This window comes from Schistocerca nitens, chromosome 11, assembly GCF_023898315.1.
Source record: "Schistocerca nitens isolate TAMUIC-IGC-003100 chromosome 11, iqSchNite1.1, whole genome shotgun sequence".
NCBI lineage: Eukaryota > Metazoa > Arthropoda > Insecta > Orthoptera > Acrididae > Schistocerca > Schistocerca nitens.
Window position 1 is genome coordinate 57566946 of NC_064624.1, and position 25396 is coordinate 57592341.

Consider the following 25396-nt stretch of genomic DNA (forward strand, 5'->3'; position numbering starts at 1 on the left):
AAAACATGCACTTGCATTAAAAACAGGTGATTTCTGTGAAATTAATGAAAAAAAAAGTTCTGAGACTTATTTGACAGATAGCTTTCAGTGTGAGAAAATATTTCCCTCAATAACTATGTTAACTTGAATTTTTCACTTTAAGAAAACAGTTTAATCACAGAATGGGTGTGATCTAATGGAGTATGCAGTGGCCCTATGTTTCAAACAGTAATGTTTGTGGATACTCTGCAACATAAGAGCAATAAAATTGTTACTCTCTTAATTCTTGTTTTAATACTTCCTAGAATGAACACATTATTCCAATTGATCGTAAGCATTCTTATTACTTTAGAACCATTCTAGAATAAGGGGGCCTGATTCAGGCAAAACCTAATTTTCTGAATTTTGTCTTTATTTTGCTAGGAGGTCTTTTTATTATATTTTCATGTGTTGAGGGAGGGGGGAGGGGAAGAGAATGCAAATAATCATATATAATTATCTTTCTAGCACTACAAAGTACTGAATACAGTGATTACAGATACACTTGGAAATCTAGGAAATTTCAAAAAATGGTTCAAATGGCTCTGAGCACTATGGGACTTAACATCTATGGTCATTAGTCCCCTAGAACTTAGAACTACTTAAACCTAACTAACCAAAGGACATCACACAACACCCAGTCATCACGAGGCAGAGAAAATCCCTGACCCCGCCGGGAACCGAACCCGGGCGCGGGAAGCGAGAACGCTACCACACGACCACAAGCTGCGGATTAGGAAATTTCAGTATTCATGTTACATGCCTAATTTTCATCAACATTTACCTTAATTATACAGTTACACTTTTTGCTGAATTGAACTGTGTACTACATGTTAAAAAGATTTTGTTTGGTCATGGTAATAACAGCATTTCATTTTTTTTTTAGGGCATATGTCACATATGGAACTGAAATTATCAAGTTACGATGACAAAGGAAGGAATTAACATTAAGGAATCTTACTTCACAGAAATTATGTAACAATGGTTACACTTTTTGCAAGTTAACTTTAACATAAACCATTTAGTTTTACATTAAGAGTGAAAGCAGTTGCTCGAGTCACGTAAAGAACAAAGTTTCCCATAGGGAACTAAGGTATTTTACGTCTGAGCTATTGCAGACCCAAAGTATTGTGATCTTCATATTTCTATTTAAAAAAGTTTGTAACTCAAATTCACAGACATTTTGAAAGCTGTACATACATGTGTGTAACAAGGTACTTTTCATGTGTCATGTGGAACCTATAACTTTCTGGTTTAAATATAATTTATTTCATGAATTACCTTTAATACCAACAATGTCTGAATGCAATATTTACCATTTAGAAGAAGAAATATTAGTGTACAGAATAACAAACCTCATGAAAAATGCGAGAGATTGTAATGTACAGAATTTGGAATGGCTCTTTATCAAGAGCAGGTAAAAAGAAGGCTTCTATTAAATGTTCAACGAAACCAGTCAGTACCTCTTAATTCACCATAGAGGTGATACAGTAATAAAAGAATTTACTTTTTCAGAATTTCTGCTAAGTATTAAAAGTGTGAAGACCTATTCAGTAAGTATTTGCTTTACCAATAACCTGTAGTACAAGCACACGTATAAGCAGGTAATTAATGGAGTCAAGACTTATGTTAAAATTAAATATACTGACTGGTATTACTTGCTCACAAAACATTGTAGTTGCTGTACAGTTTATGCTGTAAGTGGTGTACCCAATGTGATTCCTGGAGGACATAATATTCTGTTATCCTATGGGAATGCACTGCTACCACACCTATTGAAAGTAAGTCTTGCTGTGGAATAGTTGTATCAGACGTCTGTACCAGAAAACAAATCTCCACTGTGACACCCTCATGTTCTTGGTATGCTATTAGCTATTATTACAGGAATACTCTTCACGTGAAGGAGGGGGATATATATATATATATATATATATATATATATATATATATATATATATATATATATATATATATATATGGGAGAAAATCATGTTCTTAGGAGGAGCAAGCTTTACAGCAGCATATGCTATTAAAAGCATAGTGAGATTTTCTTTTTCATCATTTCCAACATTGTACACAACTTTCTTGCACTTTTATTTTATTACATTTTTCCCTTGAGAATGGAGAAGAGAGAGGGAGAAGAGAGAGGAAGAAGAAGAAGAGAGAGAGAGAGAGAGAGAGAGAATTAAGTAAGGTTTCATAACAACTGAAAACCCTACTTGTGTCATTTGTTATTTTCAAAATGTTACTCTTTCCAAATGCTGTTCTATTTCTTCAAACCAACTCTGAATTTCTCAGGTTATTACATATTATTTACTGTACATTGTTGTTACTGGATAGTTTGTAATTTGGCGCTACCTTTGTACCACTGGTATTGGCTAGTGTACTTTTGCAGATAAGAAAATCGACTGGATTAGAATGTCCTGTCAGTATAGGACAAATTCAGACAATATGGAACTTTTTACACTAAATTTGCAATATAATGTCACCCTTGTCTCACACAGATTGTAGCAGTCATTGGGGTGCGTGTCTGGCCAGCTTCTGCAGCTTTCGCTCTCAGGTTTGTTTTTTGCTTGGGCCGTATCATGACAACCAGTCATTCCAGTGATTGACACCATGTCAAAGACTGGAACCAAGATTCACAGAAATAAAATTCCATGGTTGTAATTCATAGTGTAATTAATTTTGCTCACTGACATGTTTTGAATTCAATTTTAAAATAAAACCATGGTACCAGTCATCATTTGGGTGTCAGACTGGAAAAAAATGGTTCAAATGGCTCTGAGCACTATGGGACTTAACATCTGTGGTCATCAGTCCCCTAGAACTTAGAACTATTTAAACCTAACTAACCTAAGGACATCACACACATCCATGCCCGAGGCAGGATTCGAACCTGCGACCGTAGCAGTCGCGCGGTTCCGGACTGAGCGCCTAGAACCGCGTCAGACTGGAAAATTACAGTTTTTAGACAGCCCAACCTTAAAATTAACAGCTGTGATCGATGTTATTTTCAACAAGTTCCTTCACTTCCTACATCATCATGGATCAGTCCAATGTAATATTATTACTACACTTAACTTCCAAATGATACCAGTTATGCATTAAAGAGGAGCCTTAACGTTGGCCTTTGTGTTTGTTTCATTTAAATGTATTTCTTGTCTCGTATCAAAGACTGAAGCACTGTCAAAAACTGGTGCTTCTACTTTATCACTCAGTTAAAATACACCGTGTCATGTACAGGCGTTAATAAAATCATGGCATTTAAATTTCTGATCAAAGAGAGAGCCAAATTCGTAAGTGCATGTTGCAATTACAGTGTCAGTATATATCTAGATCGGTAATGCATCACTTCAGATAAAGAAAAATAACAGTTTTTCCGTTTATAACTAAGTAATACTTTAATAGTTCAGTTGTAATTTCTGTTGTCAGTCAACTTTTTTTCAAGAGACGTCTTCACTGTTTTCCACACTTGATTTTCCGTATTATACCTGCAGTTAAAAGCTTTGGCAACCAAGGTAATTTGTTGAGATCCATTGAATCTTAAATAGTATTTTAAAACAGGCAAATAAGTAAAGCGCTCATAAAATTAATAGTAATCAATTTATAGGCCAGCTTGTTAAACTTCCAAAACACACTCGAATTTAGGAATTTCATAGCAGAACTGTCACTGTTTTTTCTCGCTAGATTAGAAACACTTCATTATGTTGATGTGTAGATATCTAGAACATCCAGTATAAAAGACTTATCAGGGCGCAGAACGAAAAACATTTTCATCCGTGTTTTGACACTTCGTTTCTCGCCAAATTCAGATATGGCGGACCACACTCAATGATATGATCTTTGGCCGGCACGCGCTAGAGCCATCTATCGGTAGGTCCGGTAGTTGAGCATCCCTCATTTCGCTAGCTTTAGACGCCTGTAGTATACAGAATGAGCGAACGAAGAAAATCAAGTGAAACTAGAGCGGACCGCAGCGATAGCTATGAATCGAAGCCGCGTTTAGATGACTATCCCCCTAATTCACGCTTGTTCATTGTTTGTAGTCGAAACATCTCGGAGGAAGAGTTTCAGGATGCGTTTCAGAAGTTTGGAACCATCGAGGAAATATGGACAGTACGCGACAAGACGACAAAACAACCAAAAGGTATGTGCCCAACACTTTCTCAGTGGAAATATTTAATGTCTCGGCTGAAATCGTTTAATCCTATGGAAAACTAAACGATTAGGCCTACTATGTATCAGCTTCATATGTGGTACGTTGCCATCTGTCGTTTCTTAACGAAATTTGCAGCCGACTTACATAATGCAGTATTGCACTAATTAAAGAAGTATTATTCTTCATGGCCGTGCCACTAGTAATAAATTGGGTCAGAGTATTGAGAAGTAAAGGTTAGAGTACGCGTTACGAAAAACAGCTTGTTATTTAATGTTCGTCGTTTGTTTTTTTTTTTCTTGTGGGAGTTACCGAGCCCAAACAGTTCTTACGGGCAGGTATATTTAACAAGATTCGGTTTAAGAGCTCTCAAGACGAAAACAACGAAAGGAAGTAGAGTTAGCTTAGCAAGGCATTGAAGTTTTTAATGACTACTATAACTCTCACCCAAACGGGCTCTCTTACTTCAACGCTGAGGAAGGTGTCGTCGTGATGGACAGGACGGGTGGTTCAAATATCTGTTTGCATATCTAGCACTAGGTTTTCCTTGATTTCCCTTCAGGGATAATTCCTTTAAAGACACAGCCGATATCATCAGTTTCAACTTCACCATCTCCAATTACGTAGTCGCTCGTAGGACATTACTAAATCCCAGTATACCAACTTTTTTTTCGTAAAAGTAATATTAAATTCCTTCATTTTATTGTTTCACTTTATTATCCCCATAGCATCAAATTTGTACAAATGCCATTGAATTAAATCAGATTCTTCCTGATACATCATGTAAACCAAACAAATAATTTTTTGTTACTTTACAGCCAGCCTCGGCCACAGAAACTACTTGCATCATGTTGCAACATTAGTATTATGATACACACTCCTTACTTCCCAAGTTTTTAAGTGGCATAGGCATTCTAGGCCAGAGTGTGGTATTGGACCCATTCTGAAATCTTAGTTGTGGTGACAGGTTGACCTGTAGTGTAGAACAAGATCTATGTTAGGTTGGGAGGTAGCGATTTAGCAGTGAATTGGTGAAGCTAACGTGTATGGATGTTAACTGAAGGCTGTGATAAGAGATAGACCTGTAGTGTAGCCTAATGTGGAAATACGGAAGCGTCCGATCCCGCCCGTCTGCTTTGACCCATGACGTCACAAATATGGCGGAAACAAAAACACACACACACTCTTTCCACAAGAAGCTTAATGACACTAACGGGACAAGCGCGGGAAATGGGGTGTTTTGGGTGGGGGGCAAACTAAATATAAACAAATTTAGACGCCTTGCGTAGCCACAACGTGTAAGTGAAGACAGCCATGCATGAATACCCACCCACCTCCCCAGGGTTCGTAACCCCTGCAACCCATAGAAGATAAAGATGCTTCAGTAGCTGATTAGTGTTTTTTGTCTTTAAAAAAAAAAAAATCTCATGGGATAGAACGAACAGATCAGAAAGATAAATATAATAAACTAAAACAGAAATTGGAGGAAACAGATAATTAAAATAAGTAATAAGTGTTTTTAAATTTAAAAAAAATCTCACGAGATAGAACGAACAGATCAGAAAAGTAAAGAAAATAAGATAAAACAGAACTGGAGACAGCCACACTCAAACCAAACTCCGCGCCGTCATGACGTCACACACAACACCCTTACGTCAAGGGTCAAAGCCGATGCGTGGGATCCGACGCTTCTGTCGACCCCCGGCTTCAGTTTATTACCAAATCATCATCATATCATCTGTTTAGAAGAATCAGCAGAATAAATACTAGGAAACAAAATTATAAATCAAAATATCTTTTATATACAAGTATACATATTGCAATCCACAACATAGTAACCTGTCAGGTGAACAGGCCAGGAGAAAATGTAGCTGTGCTTCGATTATTGGATCTGAAGGTGACAGTTGATAGAATAAAATTGGTAACACTTAAATATAAATCATAATTCTTTTAAAGAGGCTTCTTGTGCATGTCTATTTTATCTATGCCAACTGTAAAATAATTTTATACTACTTTTCACACAGCAAAGGATTTCTCTCACGAGAAATTATATATTGTGTATATTTTTAATCAACCAGCAATTTAAAATTCATTGACAGTTAACTGTAGCCTTCAGCACCAACAGTCAGAATGCACACATGTTTACATTGTGTGAGCCTCTTCGGGACTTCAGCTGACAAGCGATCGATCTCGCCCGTCGGCTATGACTCGTGACGTAAGGCTGTTGTGGTGTGTGACATCACAACGGTGCATTGCACGTGTGTGGTATCGGTAGTGACTGTGCTTTCAGAGGAATATTTATCAGTGAGTTAACGATTTTAGTTTTGTTATGTCGACGTTATTGTGGTTTTTTACTGTTTGTTATGTGTGAATTTTGGTACATTGCTTTTTTTACATCTTTGGTAGGTATGGATATGACTGAATGTCAACAGTTTTCTGTTGTTGGCGATGATGGGGGACAGTGTGTTCTCTCTAATAAAATTTCTTCAACTATTCAAATTTTTGGATGAAGTCGTATAGTTTTAAGAATAAAAAGTCAAGGGAAGTGTTAGATTCCAATTTTGTTGGCGTGTTGTGTTTTTTGAGGTAGTGATGATTGTGGACATGGTTGTAGTTTTGGGTTTTATGATTTGGTATCAGTAGGTTCTGTTGACCTATATAGGTCAAGGGAAGTGTTAGATTCCAATGTGTGGTTGTGGCTGTTCCGGTATCTGGAGTTCATGTTGAGCTATATAGGTCAAGTAAAGTGATCGATTCTAATTTGTAGGATTGGGAGCTGATGTTGAGCTATACAGGTCATGGAAACTGTCAGATTCCAGAGTATATTGTGTTTAGTGGTATTTGGGGAGTTGTATGTTGTTGTTGTTGTTTTTTTTTCGTCGTTTTGTGTGGTTTGGTATGGCAGTGTGTGTCTAAATTTGTTTATATTTACTTTGTCCCAACCCAAAAAACGCCAATTTCCCATGCTTGTCTTGTTAGTTTCATTAGGTTTTTTGTGGAGTGTGTGTGTGTGTGTGTGTGTGTGTGTGTGTGTGTGTGTGTGTGTTTTTCAATGTATTTTCGTGTTTGTGGTCATGTTTACGTAATGATGTCATAGGCGCCATATTGGAGTCTTAGTGTATGGTCGTTTCCGCCATATTTGTGATGTGATGGGTCAAAGCTGACAGGTGGAATCTGACGCTTCTGTATTTAAAAGTAATGTATTCAAGTAGGTATAGCTGTGCATAGAACATAATTTCATCTATAGTTTAGTTTTCTAGTATGTTATTACAGTCATTTCCTTTGTTTGTACACAGGTCATCTGATAAGTTGGTAAACACCGTGGTAAATGACATAGAGCAAATGTCGCAGCTTAATGAATAGGAAGCATTGACAGTTTTAAACAAAACATGAAAATGCTTAAACAACATCACAATAGTAACAGCTTTCCGTCAGATTCAACAGGGCAACCTACGAAAATTTGATCTATTCAGTAATAAGCACTTTATATCCCACACTCTTGATCAGCTCATTCAGTTAACTGGTGGGATGCCAAGATGTGGTAGAAGTTACGCAAAGGACACACTTTTGCATTTGTTGTAGTTATGGGAAATACGGAAGCGTCCGATCCCGCCCGTCTGCTTTGACCCCATGACGTCACAAATATGGCGGAAACAAAAACAAACACACACACTTTCCACTAGAAGCCTAATGACACTAACGGGACAAGCGCGGGAAATGGGGTGTTTTGGGTGGGGGGCAAACTAAATATAAACAAATTTAGACGCCTTGCGTAGCTACAACGGGTAGGTGAAGACAGCCATGCATGAATACTCACCCACCTCCCCAGGGATCGTAACCCCTGCAACCCATAGAAGATAAAGATGCTTCAGTAGCAGATCAGAAAGATAAATATAATAAACTCCAACAGAAATTGGAGGAAACAGATAATTAAAATAAGTAATAAGTGTTTTTAAATTAAAAAAAAAAAAAAATCTCACGAGATAGAACGAACAGATCAGAAAAGTAAAGAAAATAAGATAAAACAGAACTGGAGACTGCCACACTCAAACCAAACTCCGCTCCGTCATGACGTCATCACGGGTCAAAGCCGACGCGTGGGATCAGACGCTTCTGTCGACCCGAAGCCGGTAATGAAACCATTTGTTTAAGCTGAGGCTTGAATGTGCCTTGTTATTTCTTACTGGTAATGATGTATTAATAGTTTTTTATGTTGTTGTTGAGTAGTTACATACCAATGTCATGGTGCCATTTTTATCTTACAAGTTGGGTGGCGCAGGGGGTGGGCATTCCCAGTGCGGGAATTATCTTTTTGAACTCATCTATAGGTTAAGGTCTCTGGTATTACACCCTGCAACCATTTACACAGGTGGGATCTCATGTATGAGTAAACAATGAAATTTATTATTATTATTTTTTTTTTTTTTTTTAGAATTTCACGTGATGCTCCACAGCTTTAAAAAAAAGAAATGTTGTGCAGGCTGACTGTGTAGTGTAATGGCTATAGTGCAAGCCTCTTGTAAAAGATGTGGGTTTGGATCTCACCAAGTGCTTTCAGATTTTTTATTTATATTCCTTTGTCACAATGTCTCAGTCACTATTTTAACTTTTTCAGTTGCTCTCATTTTTTCTTCCCATCATTCTTCTATCAGTTGGAATCTTTGTGCACAGGAGTTTAATTTCTTTTATTTAACTTTCATAATATTTAAACTTTTGAAAATCCTGGTATATCAGTTAAAAACCAAAAGACAAAGTGATCTATTTGTATTGACTGTGCAGTGGTGTCAAAAATGCAATTTTTGTTAGGAAATGTACATTTTCTTGATTGGTAATTGTCTGACAATTATTTAAAATGAAAATTCTTATTGTATAAAAGACAAAATAATGCAGATGAAGATTTAAACAAAAGAAGAGATTATAAGTAAAATAAATTTGAAGCAAAATGAGGTATAGAAATAATGAAGATGAAAATATAGGATGATGAAGTGAAAGAGATTAAATCTTTGTTACTACATGGATAGAATTAAAATTACATGCACAAATATTCCAAGCTTAAAAAAAATTATAGGAAGGAAAAAATGAGCAGTTGAAAAAGTTAATACATGATTAAAACGATGTGCAAACAATATAAATTAAAAAATTACTTTTTAACCAATTAATTGAATACAAATAATGATCAGTCATTTCAATAAAGATTTGAAAATAAATAAATTTCAAAGCATCGTGCGAGATTCAAATCCACAACCTACTGAATATGAGGCCTGTACTATAACCATCACACTATGCAAGCAGTCCGTACAACATTTCTATTTTAAATATGGAGAGCACCACACGAAAGTTTGAAATTATTTTTTGTTTGATTATCCACAAACCATGGTGAATGGCTGCAATGTGTGATTCCTGGGACCCTAACCTACATCACTGTATAGATGGTATAGTATAGTCAATCCCACCACTGGAATCGTATCCTTGTTAGCATAAGTGAAACTAAAATACACAGTTAAAAAATCAAGTTTTTTATTCAGATCTGACTGGAAGATATGGATATAAAAGTATTTAAAATTTTTACTGAAAGGAAAGTGAAGCTGATCCTGCGCAAGGGTCGAAAGTTCCCTGTCGATACCAGACGGGATGCCAGGAAGGAGGTGCACCAGCTTTACATTTGTATACCACTTCTGGTTTGCTTACAGGTGTCACATATATCAAGTTCTCCAAAACTTCTGAGGCAGCACTAGCACTGGAGGAGATGAACGGTCGGTGTATTGCCAGCCACCCCAGGCCACTCAAAGTTATGATCGCCCACAGGTAATGATAAGGATGATGATGTCATGCCATGTAGTAACTCATCTCACTAGTGCTCCAGTCCTGAAGAAAGAGCACCTTCATTATGAACAAATGTATCAGCAGAGAGAACAGGGAGGCACAGATGACGGATGTTCATACCTGTGAAGCAAACATGATAACAAACCCAGTAAATCAACAAATCTTTGCTAAATAAGGCTTTGCATAAAAGCTATTACGTGTGAAAGTCCCTTCATCGTGCCTGTCTGATCCAATTTATATACACTGTACGTGCACAAACATAAAAAATATACATAATTATTGTTGTTATTTTGTACTTGGTAGAATGTTCACCATCAGGGTCAAAAGCAGGAGTTTATTGTTATTATTATTATTATTATTATTATTATTATTATTATTATTATTAAATGTGAAAGTTGTTTTTGAACAACAGAAACATGTTTTATATGGGTACAGTCAAGTATTGGAGCAATTATTAGGCACTTGTGTTTTCTAGCACTATATGATAAATGTGTATCGTTTCCTTAATTTGCACTACAACTTTCCTCTGTTTCATGTTACAAATCAACAGTTTTTGAATAAAACCTGAATTAGACATTGGAAAGTTTAATTTTGCTATGCGGGTAAATCAATTATTATCCACAAAGTAGTTCTAAAATTTTATTGTAATCAAATAGGAAACTTACAAGAACATCATTTTTTGACAGTCTCCTTGTATTTCAATGCACTTGTTCCATCGTTGTACAAGCTTCCTGATGGCCTCATAAAAGGTTCTCGGTAGAGCTGTAAGCCAGGAGTGCACCGCTTCTTTCACTGCCTGTTTGAGTGGACCAAACAAGTAATAGTCAGAAGGGGCAAGATCGGGACTATATGGAGGATGATCCAGTACTTCAAATTTGAGTTTCTGGAGCGTTTCTGCAGTGTGGGCAGTAGTATGCGAACGGACATTGTGCAACAACACAACATCTTCAGACAGCAATCTTCGGCGTTTGCTGCGAATTGCAGGCTTTAGTCTGGCAGTAAGCATCTCACTGTAATGTACTGTTTATTGTTGTGCCCTTTTCCACATGATGTTCCAGAACTGGACCTTTTGTGTCCCAAAAAACAGTAAGCATCAGTTTTACTGCGGCCAGGTGGGTCTTGAACTTTTTCTTGCATGGCGAATTTAGGTGTTTCCATCCCATACTCTGCCATTTACTCTCCTGCTCATAATGATGGATCCATGTCTAAGGAGGTGTCCCCTTCGTTACCATAGCGATCCAATCGTGGTTTTTTTTAGATGTCCAAGCGTGTTGGTTTATGCAACTGTGTGAGCTGTTTTGGGACCCTTCTTGCACAAACTTTATGAAACCCAAGTCTGTTGTGGATGATTTCGTAGGCACAACCGTGACTAATTTGCAGACGATGTGCCACTTCGTCGATAGTTAATCGTCTATTATTTCACGTGAAGACTCAATGGTTTCTTCATTTGTGGCGGTAAACAGTCGTCTGGCTCCTTCATCGTGCGTAACACTTGTGCGACCATTTCGGAATTTTTCAATCCACACTCCATTGTGGCAAAACACTGTTCCTGTACCGTACCAAAAGTCTTAGATGAAACCGGCCCCTGATACACCTTCCGACCACAAAAAACTCTTCTCTGGTGCAAATAGACAGCGGAGCAGCCGTGATTAACAGTACGGCAACGATAACGGAACTGACCTAGCAGCTTGAAAATTACAAAGATATAACAACAAATAAACAAAGCATTCATCATCAACGTAAAATGACAGTACTACCAAAATAAACAAAAATATAACTAAATTGCGGGTAATAATTGACTTACCCTCATATAATTACTGTTCATTTTTAAGTAACAGACAGGAGAATAACATTGCAGAACAAAAATGTTCCATAGGTTACGAGGCCCTTTATACATCTTCACTCATTTTCTAAGGGAACCTAGTAAGACACTGACCATATACGTAAAGTAAGTCATCATTTTGAGATGGAACACACCTAACATACATGTAACACGGGTATGACCTTAAGTGACCAAAGCTTCTAGGAAGACTAAAACAGTCTGTGCTTGCTTACGATAGACTACTTTAGATTAAAAACCGTGCCGGTGGAGCATAAAATGTGATTCGTCTGAAAAGGGCACCTATCCCCCTCAGTGGACCTCCAGTTGCGGTATTGACGTGCAAATTCCAGCCTTCGTCACCGATCATCAGCTGTCAACGTAGGTCTTTGAACCAACCACTACTGCAGAGACCCATATGCAGCAGTGTTCACTAAACGCTCATTAGGGAGACACTGTTGGTAGTTTATTGGCTCATCTGGACAGTCAGTTACTCAACAGTTATCTGGCTGTTCACCTGTGCATCTGCATCCATTGTTCACGTCACATATTATGTTCGAGTATAAGGACTTTTCTGGAACTAGAAATCTACTCTGTAGGAATCAGCACGGGTTTCGAAAAAGACGGTCGTGTGAAACCCAGCTTGCGCTATTCGTCCACGAGACTCAGAGGGCCATAGACATGGGTTCACAGGTAGATGCCGTGTTTCTCGACTTCCGCAAGGCGTTCAATACAGTTGCCCACAGTCGTTTAATGAACAAAGTAAGAGCATATGGACTATCAGACCAATTGTGTGATTCGACTGTAGAATTCCTGGATAACAGAACGCAGCATGTCATTCTCAATGGAGAGAAGTCTTCTGAAGTAAGAGTGATTTCAGGTGTGCCACAGGGGAGTGTCGTAGGACTGTTGCTATTCACAATATATATAAATGACCTTGTGGATGACATCGGAAGTTCACTGAGGCTTTCTGCGGATGATGCTGTGGTATATCGAGAGGTTGTAACACTGGAAAATTGTACTGAAATGTGGGAGGATCTGCAGCGAATTGACGCACGGTGCAGGGAATGGCAATTGACTCTCAATGTAGACAAGTGTAATGTGCTGCGAATACATATAAAGATAGATCCCTTATCATTTAGCTACGAAATAGCAGGTCAGCAACTGAAAGCAGTTATTCCATAAATTATCTGGGAGTAGCCATTAGGAGTGATTTAAAATGGAATGATCATATAAAGTTGATCGTCGGTAAATCAGATGCCAGACTAAGATTCGTTGGAAGAATCATAAGGAAATGCAATCCGAAAACAAAGGAAGTAGGTTACAGTACGCTTGTTCGCCCACTGCTCGAATACTGCTCAGCAGTTTGGGATCCGTACCAGATAGGGTCGATAGAAGAGAGAGAGAAGATCCAACGGAGAGCAGCACGCTTCGTTACAGGATCATTTAATAATTGCAAAAGCGTTACGGAGATGATAGATAAACTCCAGTGGAAGACTTTGCAGGAGAGACGCTCAGTAGCTCGGTACGGGCTTTTGTCGAAGTTTCGAGAACGTACCTTCACCGAAGAGTCAACCAGTATATTGCTCCCTCCTATGTATATCTCGCAAAGAGACCGTGAGGATAAAATCAGAGAGATTTAGAGCCCACACAGAAGCATACTGACAATCCATCTTTCCACGAACAATACGAGACTGGAATAGAAGGGAGAACCGATAGAGGTACTCAAGGTACCCTCCGCCACACACAGTCAGGTGGCTTGCGGAGTATGGATGTAGATGTAGATCTGTGGCCTGTGGCGCACCACAGTTGACTTGGTGCCAGTTTTGGGTAGCACCATTGTGCCGTGCACCGTATACTTCAACTGCAGCGGCAATTTACAAACTTAGCCATTTCAGAAATGCTTCCACCCACGGTCCAAAAGCTAGTGATCGTGCCCCTTTGGACGTCAGATAAATCACTCCATTTCCACATTACAACCGCGACTGCACTGTTTTCTGCATTCCCCAAACACGCTTCATATATCCTCCACCTGCCTTCTGTGTGTGCTTACTGCACACTGATATTGACCATAGGTGGTGGTCACCTTAATGTGACTGGACTGTGTGTAATGAGTGCATCTGATTAGAAGATTAAAAATCTGGAACAGATTGTATCAAGGAAAATTATCTTGTAAGTTATCAAAGCTTTTTTATTAATCTAGTTAGATTGTCATCTTTCATGTCGACCAAATTTCCTACGTGAAGGAATTTTGCCATAGTTCTTAGACTGAAATACTTCATTCGTTTCAAAATGGTTGTTAAAATAAAAGTCTATTAAGGGTGGCAGTATTATCTCACACAAGCTATCCCCCAGAAAATCTGTTATCAGGGTTGCCACAAGTTCTGGAAATCGGTGACTATCGGGGAATTTCGTGTGTCAGGGGAATGAGGAAAATATCGGGGCAATTTGAAAAAGGCAGTGAAAAAATCTCACCGGTCTCATTTCATCGACACGGTGTTTGTACCACGTAAATAGCTGGCCACACGAGTTGACTTCCACGACAGCCCAAAACCGCAGGCCATTTCTGTGGGTATCTCTAACGGACTGGGCCTGCCAATCTGAAGCCCACCGTTTCCCACAAATGTGTAAGCCCTGACCGTCGGCTCTAGTCTCACTGCTCTGCCTGCAGTTTGGGTCTGTTCGTGTGTGGTATAATGCGTGTGATTTTCACGGTTTATCCGAGGACCCGGCACTGCGGTGCTTCTCCGCAGGCCAGAGGCCACGGGTAATGGATTTCAGGAAATACGACTGTCTCACCACAAATACATTGTAGAGAGCGGCATTTTTGTAGACATTTTATTTATTCTAAAACATTTTGCCACTTCGAAAATAATTTATATATTATCAAGTATGGATGATAAGAAGAAGGAAACTGTGGCAGTCACTGGCAATTTGTACGCTATGTACTCAATATTTCTCAAAAGAAAAATCACACAATACCTGTAAAATAAGAGACGTAACACATTGACTAATAACCGGCAATAATGAACGTAGTAGAACTAACATTTTATTGGTGGTCACCCGTAGTGTCGGTTTACACTACTCTTCCCCCCCTTATACACTTTTTTCAAGAGTCCTACATTTTTCTGAGGTGATTTCTGAAATCAGTGAAGGTATTTTAAATCTGTCTTGCATCTCCTAGGCAATGCCTATTTTTGTCACAAATGTGTTTCGTTTTATTGAAATAAAATAATAGCAGTGGTCTTAATGCAACACACATACCATTTGCCTTGCTTTCTCCTTCTAAACAGAGTTCATTACAAATTATGTTGATGTTAGCAGTTAAGATTTTTGTGCACACGGGGGGGAGAAATCCACTACGGAGCTGCAGCCTGTGCAGCAACTTTCCCCTTCTGTGCTGCACGTCTATCGTCTTGCTGTTCTTTTTCCCCTCCCTTGTGGAACACGTCTGGAGTTTTTTTAGGAACTGCATTGTCCGTAGCTGACATAAGAACAGTCTCACCACTGTTTTTCGTCCCTTTTTCCTTTCTTTGTTCACCTTCTCTTATCCTTCCTCCACTTCGGCATTTGAGGCTCCTCCTTTTTCTTCTTCCTCCTCGTGCACTCTCGAAGGCAGCCCCACGCGTCTGACATGTAACGTGTGACAGGGTAATGTGTAATTCCCAGCCACAGGTCTACAGGTAGGTTTGCACATATCCCCTGGTACAGGCCAGGCGCAGGGAGGAGTGATTTCCTGAGCTGCTACCTTCTCAAATTGTCGATTGGTCCCTCTGCCAGGTGTTTGGGAGGAATGACCTGAGGTGCGAACAATCGCCTAAGGCAGGTGCGCCTCCCTTGTGAAGGGTGACCCCCAGTTGGAAGGAGCGTACCGTCGGAGATGCTGGCAATCGTGGGGGATTTTCTCACGAGGAGCCAATCGTCTTCAGTCGACATCTACAAAACGTAAACAGAATGAGGCTAACGATTCAAAGACCCTCTCAGCGGTACCACAGTTCCTCGTGGATTCACGTACTGAAGAGTCAGTCCTTTGCAATGGTAAATCCATTTATTCTTCAGAAAGGTGTTGATACAGTTGCCAGCCCTATGAAATCCTGCCCTTGTTTATGGAATGGCTCTTTACTTTTGGAGACTACTTCCGGTTCTCGAGCACAACAACTCTTGCCGCTTCGCTTCTCCACGGCTATCGTGTTCGTGCCGAGGCCCGTCACACTGAATTATTTCTGTGGTGTTATTTGCACTAGGCTGTTCGACGGTCTGACTGAGTCCGAAATGTGAACGTACCTCTCCGATCGGGGTGTATCTGCCACCCGTCGGATGGTGAAAAAGGTAGATGCCTCCTTAGTGCCCACACGCACTCTTCTTCTCACCTTTGATAGAGTAGTGCTTCCATCCAAGATCAAAGCAGGCTATGAGGTTATCACAGCCTAACCGTACATTCCGAACCCAATGTGGTACCACCGGTGTCACCGTTTCAACCGCACTCAGATGTCTTATCGACACCTGGCCAAATGTGTAACCTGTGGTAGGGATGCGCACAGAGGCAATTGTCGTCCTCCTCCTCCCCGCCGTATCGACTGCAATGGCGGCCGTGCCGCTTCCTCTCGAGATTGTCCCGTGTATCTCAATGAGTGAACTGTCCAGGAGATCTAGATAAAGGAGAAAGTTCCTTACCCGGTTGCTCACAAGTTATTGGCTAGTCGCAAACCCTGCGTTCTATCGTCCGGCACTTACGGTACTGTTCTTACAATATCTCACTCCCTGAAGGACACGGCCACACAGACGTGTGACCTCAAATTCAGCTCTGAGGTTGTGAACCCCCCAGTGTCACAGAAGCATTGCATTCCCCTCGTCCAGCTGTGCAAAGAGCTATCAAACTCTCGCCTCACAGGGCAGCGTCGCCAGCCGCACGACCGGCAGGCTGGAAAGGACAGAGGGAATGCTCACATGGAGACTTCCTGTGACCTTCCAGCCAACCGACACCTGAGTCTTCCTCTGCTAACCGGAAAGGCTCGAATAAGTCCGACAGAGTCCGACGGTCTTCCCCTTTTCCATCTGGAAGATACTCTTAGACAGTGTCGACGTGTGATACCTTTGCCCGGTGGGCCTCTGTGTCACCGGTGTTCGCCACCGACTAATTTTATGTGTCGGACGCTGCACGCTGACAGCGGAAGAAAGTCGACACTTCTGTGGACCTCGTGGAGCAGGATCCTCCTGCCCGGGTACCCTGTAGCAGCGAATCTTCGCAGGCTGGCACTCTGCAGCTGCCGAGGTGACACCACTTCGTTCTTTCCTCGTGACATCTGTCTTCCGATGGAACATTCGTGGTCTTCATTTCGACAAAGAGGATTTATGGATGCTGCTAGAATCACAGTATCAACTTTTACTCTGCCTTCAGGAAACAAAATTGCATCCTTGTGACTGCTTTGAACTTTCGCATTTCTTCCTCGTACAATTAGACCTTCCGCCCGAGGTCAGCATTCCGTCTCGTGGGAGAGTCGTGCTGCTCATTCGGGAAGACATTTGTAGGCAACCCATCTCCCTGAGTGCCTGTCTTCAGGCTGTTGCAGTTTGCCTTTTCCTTCCTCACTTGACCTTTCCCTCTATACTATTTACGTTCCTCTGTGATTCAGTGTCACCGGGGCCTGCTTCCTCCGCCTTATTGGGCAGCTACCTCACCCATTTCTGCTGCTTGGTGACTTTAATGCACACCACCCCATTTGGGGTTCTCCCAGAACCCGTTGGAGAGGTGCCCTCTTGGCTGACCTTCTTAATCGACTTAACATTATCTGCCTTAACACAGAAGCACCCACGTTCCTGTCAGACTCCTCGCGCTCCTGTTCCCATTTTGACCTGTGCATATCTTGCCCGTCGTCTCGAGTAGTCCATTCTTTCTGTCACCTTCTCGGGCGACCAATTCCCGTGTGCTATTCGTTTGTCGGCTCCTACCCCACTTTCGTGCACACCCAAATCGCAGCTTACGAAGGTCGACTGGAGGCTTTACTCGTCCCTGTCGACTTAGACGAAGGCAATTTCCCGAGTTGTGATGACCAGATGGACTATCTTACAAACGTCAACCTTACCGCCGTAGAATGTTCCGTTCCTCGTGCTTCCTCATTACGTCGTGTCCCGGTCCCTTTGTGGACTGACGCGTGCCGTGACACAATTCGCTCACAGAGACGTGCTCTCCACGTTTTTAACTGCCATTCTACGATGGCCAAGTGCGTTCGTTATAAACAGATGTGTGCACAGTATTGTTGTGTTCTTCAGGATAACAAAAAAGCTATCTGGATTTCATTGACTAGTTCTTTTAACAGTTCCACCCCTTCTTCCATCGTGTGGGCCAGCCTCTGACAGCTCTCTGGGGCAAAGATCGACTCCCCAGTCTCTGGCTCGACAGTAGCAGACGATGTCATTGTGGACCGTATTGCTACCTTCGTCACCTTGGGCTGCCATTTTGTGGAAATTTTGAGCTGCTCGCACTGTCACTCTGCCTTTCTCCATTGGAAACAAGTGGAGGAGACTCGGGGGACGCCCTTCTCTTCTCAGAATCGTGTTACAATGCCACCTTTACTGTTAGGGAGCTACATCGTGCTCTCACTTCATCCAGGTATTCTGCCCCAGGGCCAGACGCTGCTCACATTCGGATGTTGTAGCACCTTTCTCTTGCAGGTGATCACTTTCTGCTTAATACATACAACCGCACCTGGGCAGAGGGCAAGTTTCCCAGACGCTGGTGTCAAGCCACAGTAAGCCACAGCCCAGTAAGTACAAACACCTTCCTTCTAGCTGCCACTCCCTCTCTCTCGCCAGCTGTGTTTGCGAGGTGATGGAATTTGTGATTAGTGCCCGGCTGATACGGTGGCTCGAGTCTTGCAATTTACTAACCACTGCACAGGGTGGATTTCGACTGTGCCATTCTGCAGTTGACCGTCTTGTCACTTGGTCCACCCGTGTCACGAATGGTTTTTTTCCTGTGGAAATCCCAGACTGTGGCCGTGTTTTTCAGTTTGCAGAAAGTGTACAACACCTGCTGGAGGACTGATATCCTCCATACTCTCTACACACGGGGCGTCTGTGGCCACTTGCCCAGTTTCCTTGACGAATTTTTAAAAGACTGATTTTTCGAGGTACGTGTGGGTTCTGCCTTGTCAGACACCATTGTCCGGGAAAACAGTGTGCCTCAGGGTTCCGTCCTGAGTCCCATCTCCTTTGGTATCGCCATTAACCCTGTAATGTCCTGTCTGCTGATGGGCACCTCCTGGTCCATTTTTGTGGACGATTTTGCCATCTGTTGCAGTTCTTCGTGGACCTGTGTAATCGAGCAGCGTCATCAGCAATGTCTTGACAGTCTTTACTCGTGGAGCGTTGACAGTGGCTTTCATTTTTCGACTGAAAAAACACCACCCTCTTTACATCTTCGGCCTGTTGCTCTTCCATTCATTGAAACTGTGAAATTCCTGGGGCTCCTGCTCAATAGGAAACTTCTCGGTCCTCCCCCCGTGTCTTACCTGGCAGCCCACTGTATGTGGTCCCTCAATGACCTACGTGTCCTCAATGGTACATCCTGGATTGCGGATCGAATCACCCTCCACCTTTTGTACTGGTCCCTTGAAACTAGACTATGGATGCTTTGTTTATGCATCTGCACATCTGTCCCTCTTACGCCATCTCAATAGTACCCACAATCGTGGCATCCGTTTGGTCCCTGGCATCTTTTACACTACCCCGGTTGAGAATCTGTACCCAGGTGCTGCCGAACGACTGCTGTCCCACCGCCGTGACTTCCTCCTCGACAGATACACGTGCCGTTCATCTGCCGTGTGTAACCGACCGCCTCCTTCTTTGATGACTCCTTGGATCACCAGTAGGAGGCACATCCCTCTTCTGTGTTACCTCCTGGAGTTCGCTTTTGGCTCATGTTCCGGCAAATTAACTGTACACTTCCAGCAACTTTCCTGGAGGGTGTGGACCCTTCACCGCTTCGGCTTCGTGCAGCGGCCCGTGTTCACCGTGGCCTTCATTCGCCTCCTAAGGATACTACACCAGCGCCACTCTAACGCCTTTAGCTTCGTGACTATCACACGAAATTTCGTCATAGTGCCTTTGTGTACCCTGATGGCTCTCGGACTGACTGTGTTGTCAGGTGTGCCTTTGTCATTGGCACTGATGTCTTTTTTTTTTTTTTTTTTTTGCTGTCGGTTTCCGGCACACTGCTCCGTATTTACAGCAGAGCTCTTCACCCTATATCAGGCCACAGAGTACATCCGGCAACACACTTTTCAGTTGTGTCATCTACTCAGACTCTCTCAGCACCTTTCAAAGCCTCTGTGTGCTGTACACCGTCCATCTCTTAGTGCAACAGGAAAACTGTCACTTGCTCACCTTCATGGAACCACTGTGATGTTTATGTGGGTCCCTGGTCGTGTTGGTCTGCCAGGAAATGAGGTTTCTGATGCTGCTGCCAAGGCTGCAGTCTTCATACATCAGCCCCCTAGTTCTTGCATTCCCTTCGATGAACTCTGTGTTGCCATCTGTCGGCAGGTGGTGTCACTTTGGCATCGCCACTGGTCCTCCCTTCGTGGGAATGAGCTCCGGGTTATTAAGCCTCTGCCAGTGGCTTGAATGACCTCCACTCGCCCCTCCCACCGTGAGAAGATCATTTTAACTAGGTTGCTTATTAGGCACTGCCATTTTAGCCATCGCCATTTAAGTGGCGCTCCCCCACCACTTTCAACCAACTTTTAACTGTCTGCCATTTCCTGACGGAATGATCTTTTTTTGACCAGTACGTTTCTGTTTGAGTTTGCCGTCTGAGTTATCGGCCGTTTTAGTGAACGACAAGCGAGTTGTTGACCGCATTTTACTTTTTATGCGTTGTAGCAATATGGGGAAGGCCATTTAATTTTTAGTTCTGGACCTCCATTTCTCTATTGTGTGTTTTATAGACCTTTCTCCACATCCCTGTTTTTAGCTGTCTTCTCGTTCGTCATTGGGGATCGAGATGTAGTCGTTTTTAACTCTTCTCTTTGTCTTCGTGTTTCACAGTTTTGACACGGGTGTGTATGACCCTAGTCGTTTTCATGCCCCAAAACAAAACAGAATTGGGAAGAAAAATGGAAGTCCTTGTCCCTCCCTTTTTTTCCCTCCCCCCTCCCCCTCTCCAACTTAGGTCTTTATTTACCTTTGAGATCTCAAAATTTGTCAGGGAAAAATGCTAAAACTTGTCTAGAAACCGGGAAATTTCAGTTGAGGAAACTTGAGAAAACCCTGGTTATGTTACTGTGAGTAAGATGTGGTCCTGACTTCTCACAAATTTTAATGGTATCAGAAATAACTTGTAAAAAGGAAACTAAAAGCAAATCGCTCAACGAGGTATGATAAAGTAGATTTATAGTTTAAACAGATGGATGTATTCAGGTCACGAGTCTTCACCATATTGTATGTTTTTCCATTATAGCATACTAATTTCAGTTTTAATTAAGTTGAGGTGTTGTCTAGTCAGGGCTGTGCCAGAGGCATGGTGGCTTAGAGCTGCACTGAAGGGGGAGCAGAAATTGACCAGAGAAGAAGACATAAATGATAATTAATTGAAACCCTCAGCAGCTGACAGGTGTTGTTGATATACCTCGATGGGGACAGCTGAAAATGTGTGCCCCGACTGGGACTCGAACCCAGAATCTCCCGCTTACATGGCAGACACACTATCCATCTGAGCCACCGAGGACACAGATGAATAGTGCGCCTGCAGGGACTTATTCCTTGCACGCCTCCCATGAGACCCACATTCCCAACTGTCCACAATCTAAAAAAAAAGGCACTCCATCTTCAGGCCACGAGTAGCCTACCGGGACCATCTGACCGCCGTGTCATCCTCAGTGGAGGATGCGGATAGGAGGGGCGTGTGGTCAGCACACCGCTCTCCCGGTCGTGATGATGGTATTGTTGACCGAAGCCACTACTATTCGGTCGAGTAGCTCCTCAATTGACATCACGAGGCTGAGTGCACCCCGAAAAATGTCAACTGCGCGTGGCAGCCTGGATGCTCACCCGTCAGAGTGCCGACCACGTCCGACAGCGCTTAACTTCGGTGATGTCACGGGAACTGGTGTAGCCACTGTGGCAAGGCCATTGTTACGTAAGTAATGTTTCTAATTGACAGTTGGGAATGTGGGTCTCGTGGGAGGCATGCAAGGCAAAAATCCCTGCAGTCGCTTATTCATCTGTGTCCTCGGTGGCTCAGATGGATAGTGTGTGTGCCACGTAAGCAGGAGATCCCAGGTTCGAGTCCCGGTCGGGGCACCCGTTTTCAGCTGCCCTCGACGAGGTACACAAACGACACCTGTCGGCAGCTGAGGGTTTGTTAATCGTCATTTATTCTAGAGAAACTGCACGGTCATCAATGGTATCTGTTCCTTCGGGAGCAGTTACTGTCTTCATATATAGAGAATTAGCTGGTAGAGATAACAGAATTCCCTTCTCTCTCACGTTCCTATCTTCTGCTCACGAGCAGAAGACTCTCCCTCGGCCTGTGACTCTGAAAGCACACTGTTGTCACAGTGCCGTCATTTGTCCAAGTAGCGCTGTAACCAAATGACCATTACAGAACAGGTGTCTGTCGATGAACGCGGTTTGTGTGGAGCGGTGCACTTACTTCACACAGCTCGCTCACGTCCAACGGCAGAGTTGTCGTTCCTACTTCCTACAGTGCTGTAGGATCTCAGAGGTTGCCGAGTGGGCGCTAAGTTAAAGATTTCTATTTGACCCGAGACTTCTGATTTTTGTGAATTTCTGTCTACTGAGGACTGGAGTGAGACTGAGCTATAGTGCTTCAATGCATTTTATGGAATAATGAATGAAAGGGGAAACAGGTCTCACTTATAATACACTTTTTCAGTTTACTTTACTTTCCTGTCAAGGAGTACGTTAAATGGAGGTTCTGTATCTTATCTTTAAAAATGTGCAACTGATTCTGTCCAAGCAGCACAGGGATTGATACGGCAGATCTTGTTAGCGAAAGGCTTTTGATGCCATCCCACACAAGTGGTTCATAATAAAGTTGCATGCCTAAGAATTATTGTCTCGGTCTTGTGAATGGATTCGTAATTTTCTGTTGGGAAGATCACGGTTTATAGTAAATGAAGGAAGGTCATTGTGTAAAACAGATTGATATCTGACGTTCCCCAGGGAAGCATTATAGGCCCTCCGCTGTTCCTGATCTACAGAAATTATGCGCGAGACAATACGATCGGCCCTCTTAGACTATTTGCAGTTGATGCAGTTATTTATCATCTTAGTAAAGGTGTCAGAGGATCAAAACCAACTGGAAAACGATTTAGACAAGATATCTGTATGGTAAAAGTGGCAGCAGATGCAAAATAATGAAAAGTGCGAGGTCGTCCAGACGAGTACTGAAAGGAATCTGTTAAATTTTCCTTACATGATAAATCACACATCTCTAAAGGCTGTCAATTCACCCAAATACTAGGGATTACAATTACGAACAGTTAAATAGGAATAATCGTATACAAAATCTTCTGGGGTAAATGAACCAAAAACTGTGTTTTATTCGCAGAACACTCGGAAGATGCATCTGGTCTTATAAAGAGACTGCCTACAGTATGCTTGTGTATCGTTTGCTAGAGCACTGCTGTGCAGTATGGGATCCATACCAGATAAGATCTACAGAGGGCATTGAGAAAGTTCAAAAGATAGCAGCTCGTTTCATATTGTTGTGAAATAGGGAAGTGTGTGTCATTGTATGATACACAAGTTAGTGTTTTTCGTTGCAGAGAGATCTTTTCACAAAATTTCCATCACCAACGTTCTCCTCTGGATGCAAAAATATTTTGTTGGCACCCACCTACATAGGAGGAAATGATCATTGTAATAAAATAAGAGAAATCAGAGCTCACATGCAAGGTTAAAGTTTTTGTTTTTCCAGTGCACTTAGTGTGGAATGATAAACAGTGTGAAAATGGTTCAAAGAACCCTCTTCCAGACACTTAATTGTGAATTGCAGACTAGTGCTGTAGATGGAGCTTTAGGTGCTTTGAAGTTCCAGGTGAAGCAGCTGATGAAGAGGACTGATGCAACTTCCCTTTCAGATATTTTTTTTCCATCAAAATGTGGGTACAAGAAATGATCATCCAAACATCAAAATAGCTGACATGTGGAGTAATCGGGTCAACTGCCGGATGTTTGTGTCGCTCTGGCACAATATTTCGGCCACGTAACTCGTTGCCTTCTTCAGGTGCTACCTGAGACTGCTGTATTGGAGGATCTGCAATACGGCAGTCTCAGGTAGCACCTGAAGAAGGCAACGAGTTACGTGGCCGAAATATTGTGCCAGAGTGACACAAACAGCCGGCATTAGACCAGATTATTCCACGTGTCAAGATCTCCCAGGAAAGCTTGAAGAGTTACATCAAAATAGCTGTTTTGGTGTTTATGACAACGCCGGTGTTGGCTACATATTGTAAACTCATTACAGCAGATTAAAGACGATAAAAAAACTCATAATTATGGGTGAAAGCAGACTGACAAATTAAGCTATGTTGTAGATAGAGTAAAACGTACTTGCCGAACTGTAGTTCAATGACACAATCAATGAGTTTGTGCTCAAAGCAAGGAAATGCAAAATAGAAGTTAATCCAATCACAATATTTGGAAAGGGGTAGTTCCTGAATCTTAATTGTAGTCCCTTTTCTTTTATTTCTGGGTGTTTGTTAATCACTATTAATAATGTACAAGGAAGGAATAAAATATGTTCTTTATTATACCTCTATTAAAACCCATATACAGGAGCTCTCATAAACAGTAAGATACAGATTTTGTTTTAATACCTTTTTTTTTTTTAAAGAAAGATTGTACTACTGTTAATTTAGCACTGTTGATACATTCAATTTGTTGTATGCAATAGTTTATATTTTTAATAATGCTCAATTTTTTTGTAAACCTGCTTACAAAGTTATACAATAAGCAAAGCGTGTGGAGAAAAAAATTGCTGAAACATATGAGACATGTCTGGAAAGTAAGTATCGTTTTGGAAAACAACTCACAAAAACCTTTTTTTAAACCAAAATTTACTTTTACAAATCAGAGCATTTCTTAAACTATTTTTCTACATAATTGCCTCCATTGTTCAGACATGTCATATCTACATATATACTCTGCAAACCACCATGAAATTGCATGGCAGAGGGGATGCCCCATTTATCCAGTTATTAGGGTTTCTTCCCATTGCATTCACCTTTTGGACTTGGGCCATAGGGTTGAGAACTGTAGGGCCTCCCTAAATGGGTCAAGTATGTACTACACATCAGAGGCTGCTACTCAGGTAGCTGACTGTGTGGGGTGCACACAAAAGTTTCTTAGATTAGGCAACTCTCCATCCAATCCAGATAACGATAGCTGTTGTGCCTCGCGGTGCATTCTTAGAGTAGTCAGGGCGCTAATGACCATTGAAGTTGTGCGCCCGAAAACCACAAAAAAAAAAAAAAAAAAAAAAGAGATAACGATAGCTGTAGAAAACCCACAAGTGTCAGTCAGAGATGAAAAGAAATACTTCCCCAAGGAGA

At 41.7% G+C, this 25396-nt stretch overlaps 1 protein-coding gene across 3 annotated transcripts in view; it reads left to right on the forward strand.

Moving 5' to 3' along the window:
- The first annotated feature begins 3920 nt into the window (after window positions 1–3920).
- The window catches only part of LOC126212989 (RNA-binding protein 45), a 116086-nt gene continuing 94610 nt past the window's right edge, over window positions 3921–25396 (forward strand). For all 3 annotated transcript variants that reach the window (XM_049940531.1, XM_049940530.1, XM_049940532.1), the window contains exons 1-2: window positions 3921–4165; window positions 9865–9979. In XM_049940531.1, the coding sequence (XP_049796488.1) occupies window positions 3952–4165; window positions 9865–9979 (329 nt within the window). In that variant the 5' untranslated portion in view covers window positions 3921–3951. The remainder of the gene's footprint in view (window positions 4166–9864; window positions 9980–25396) is intronic.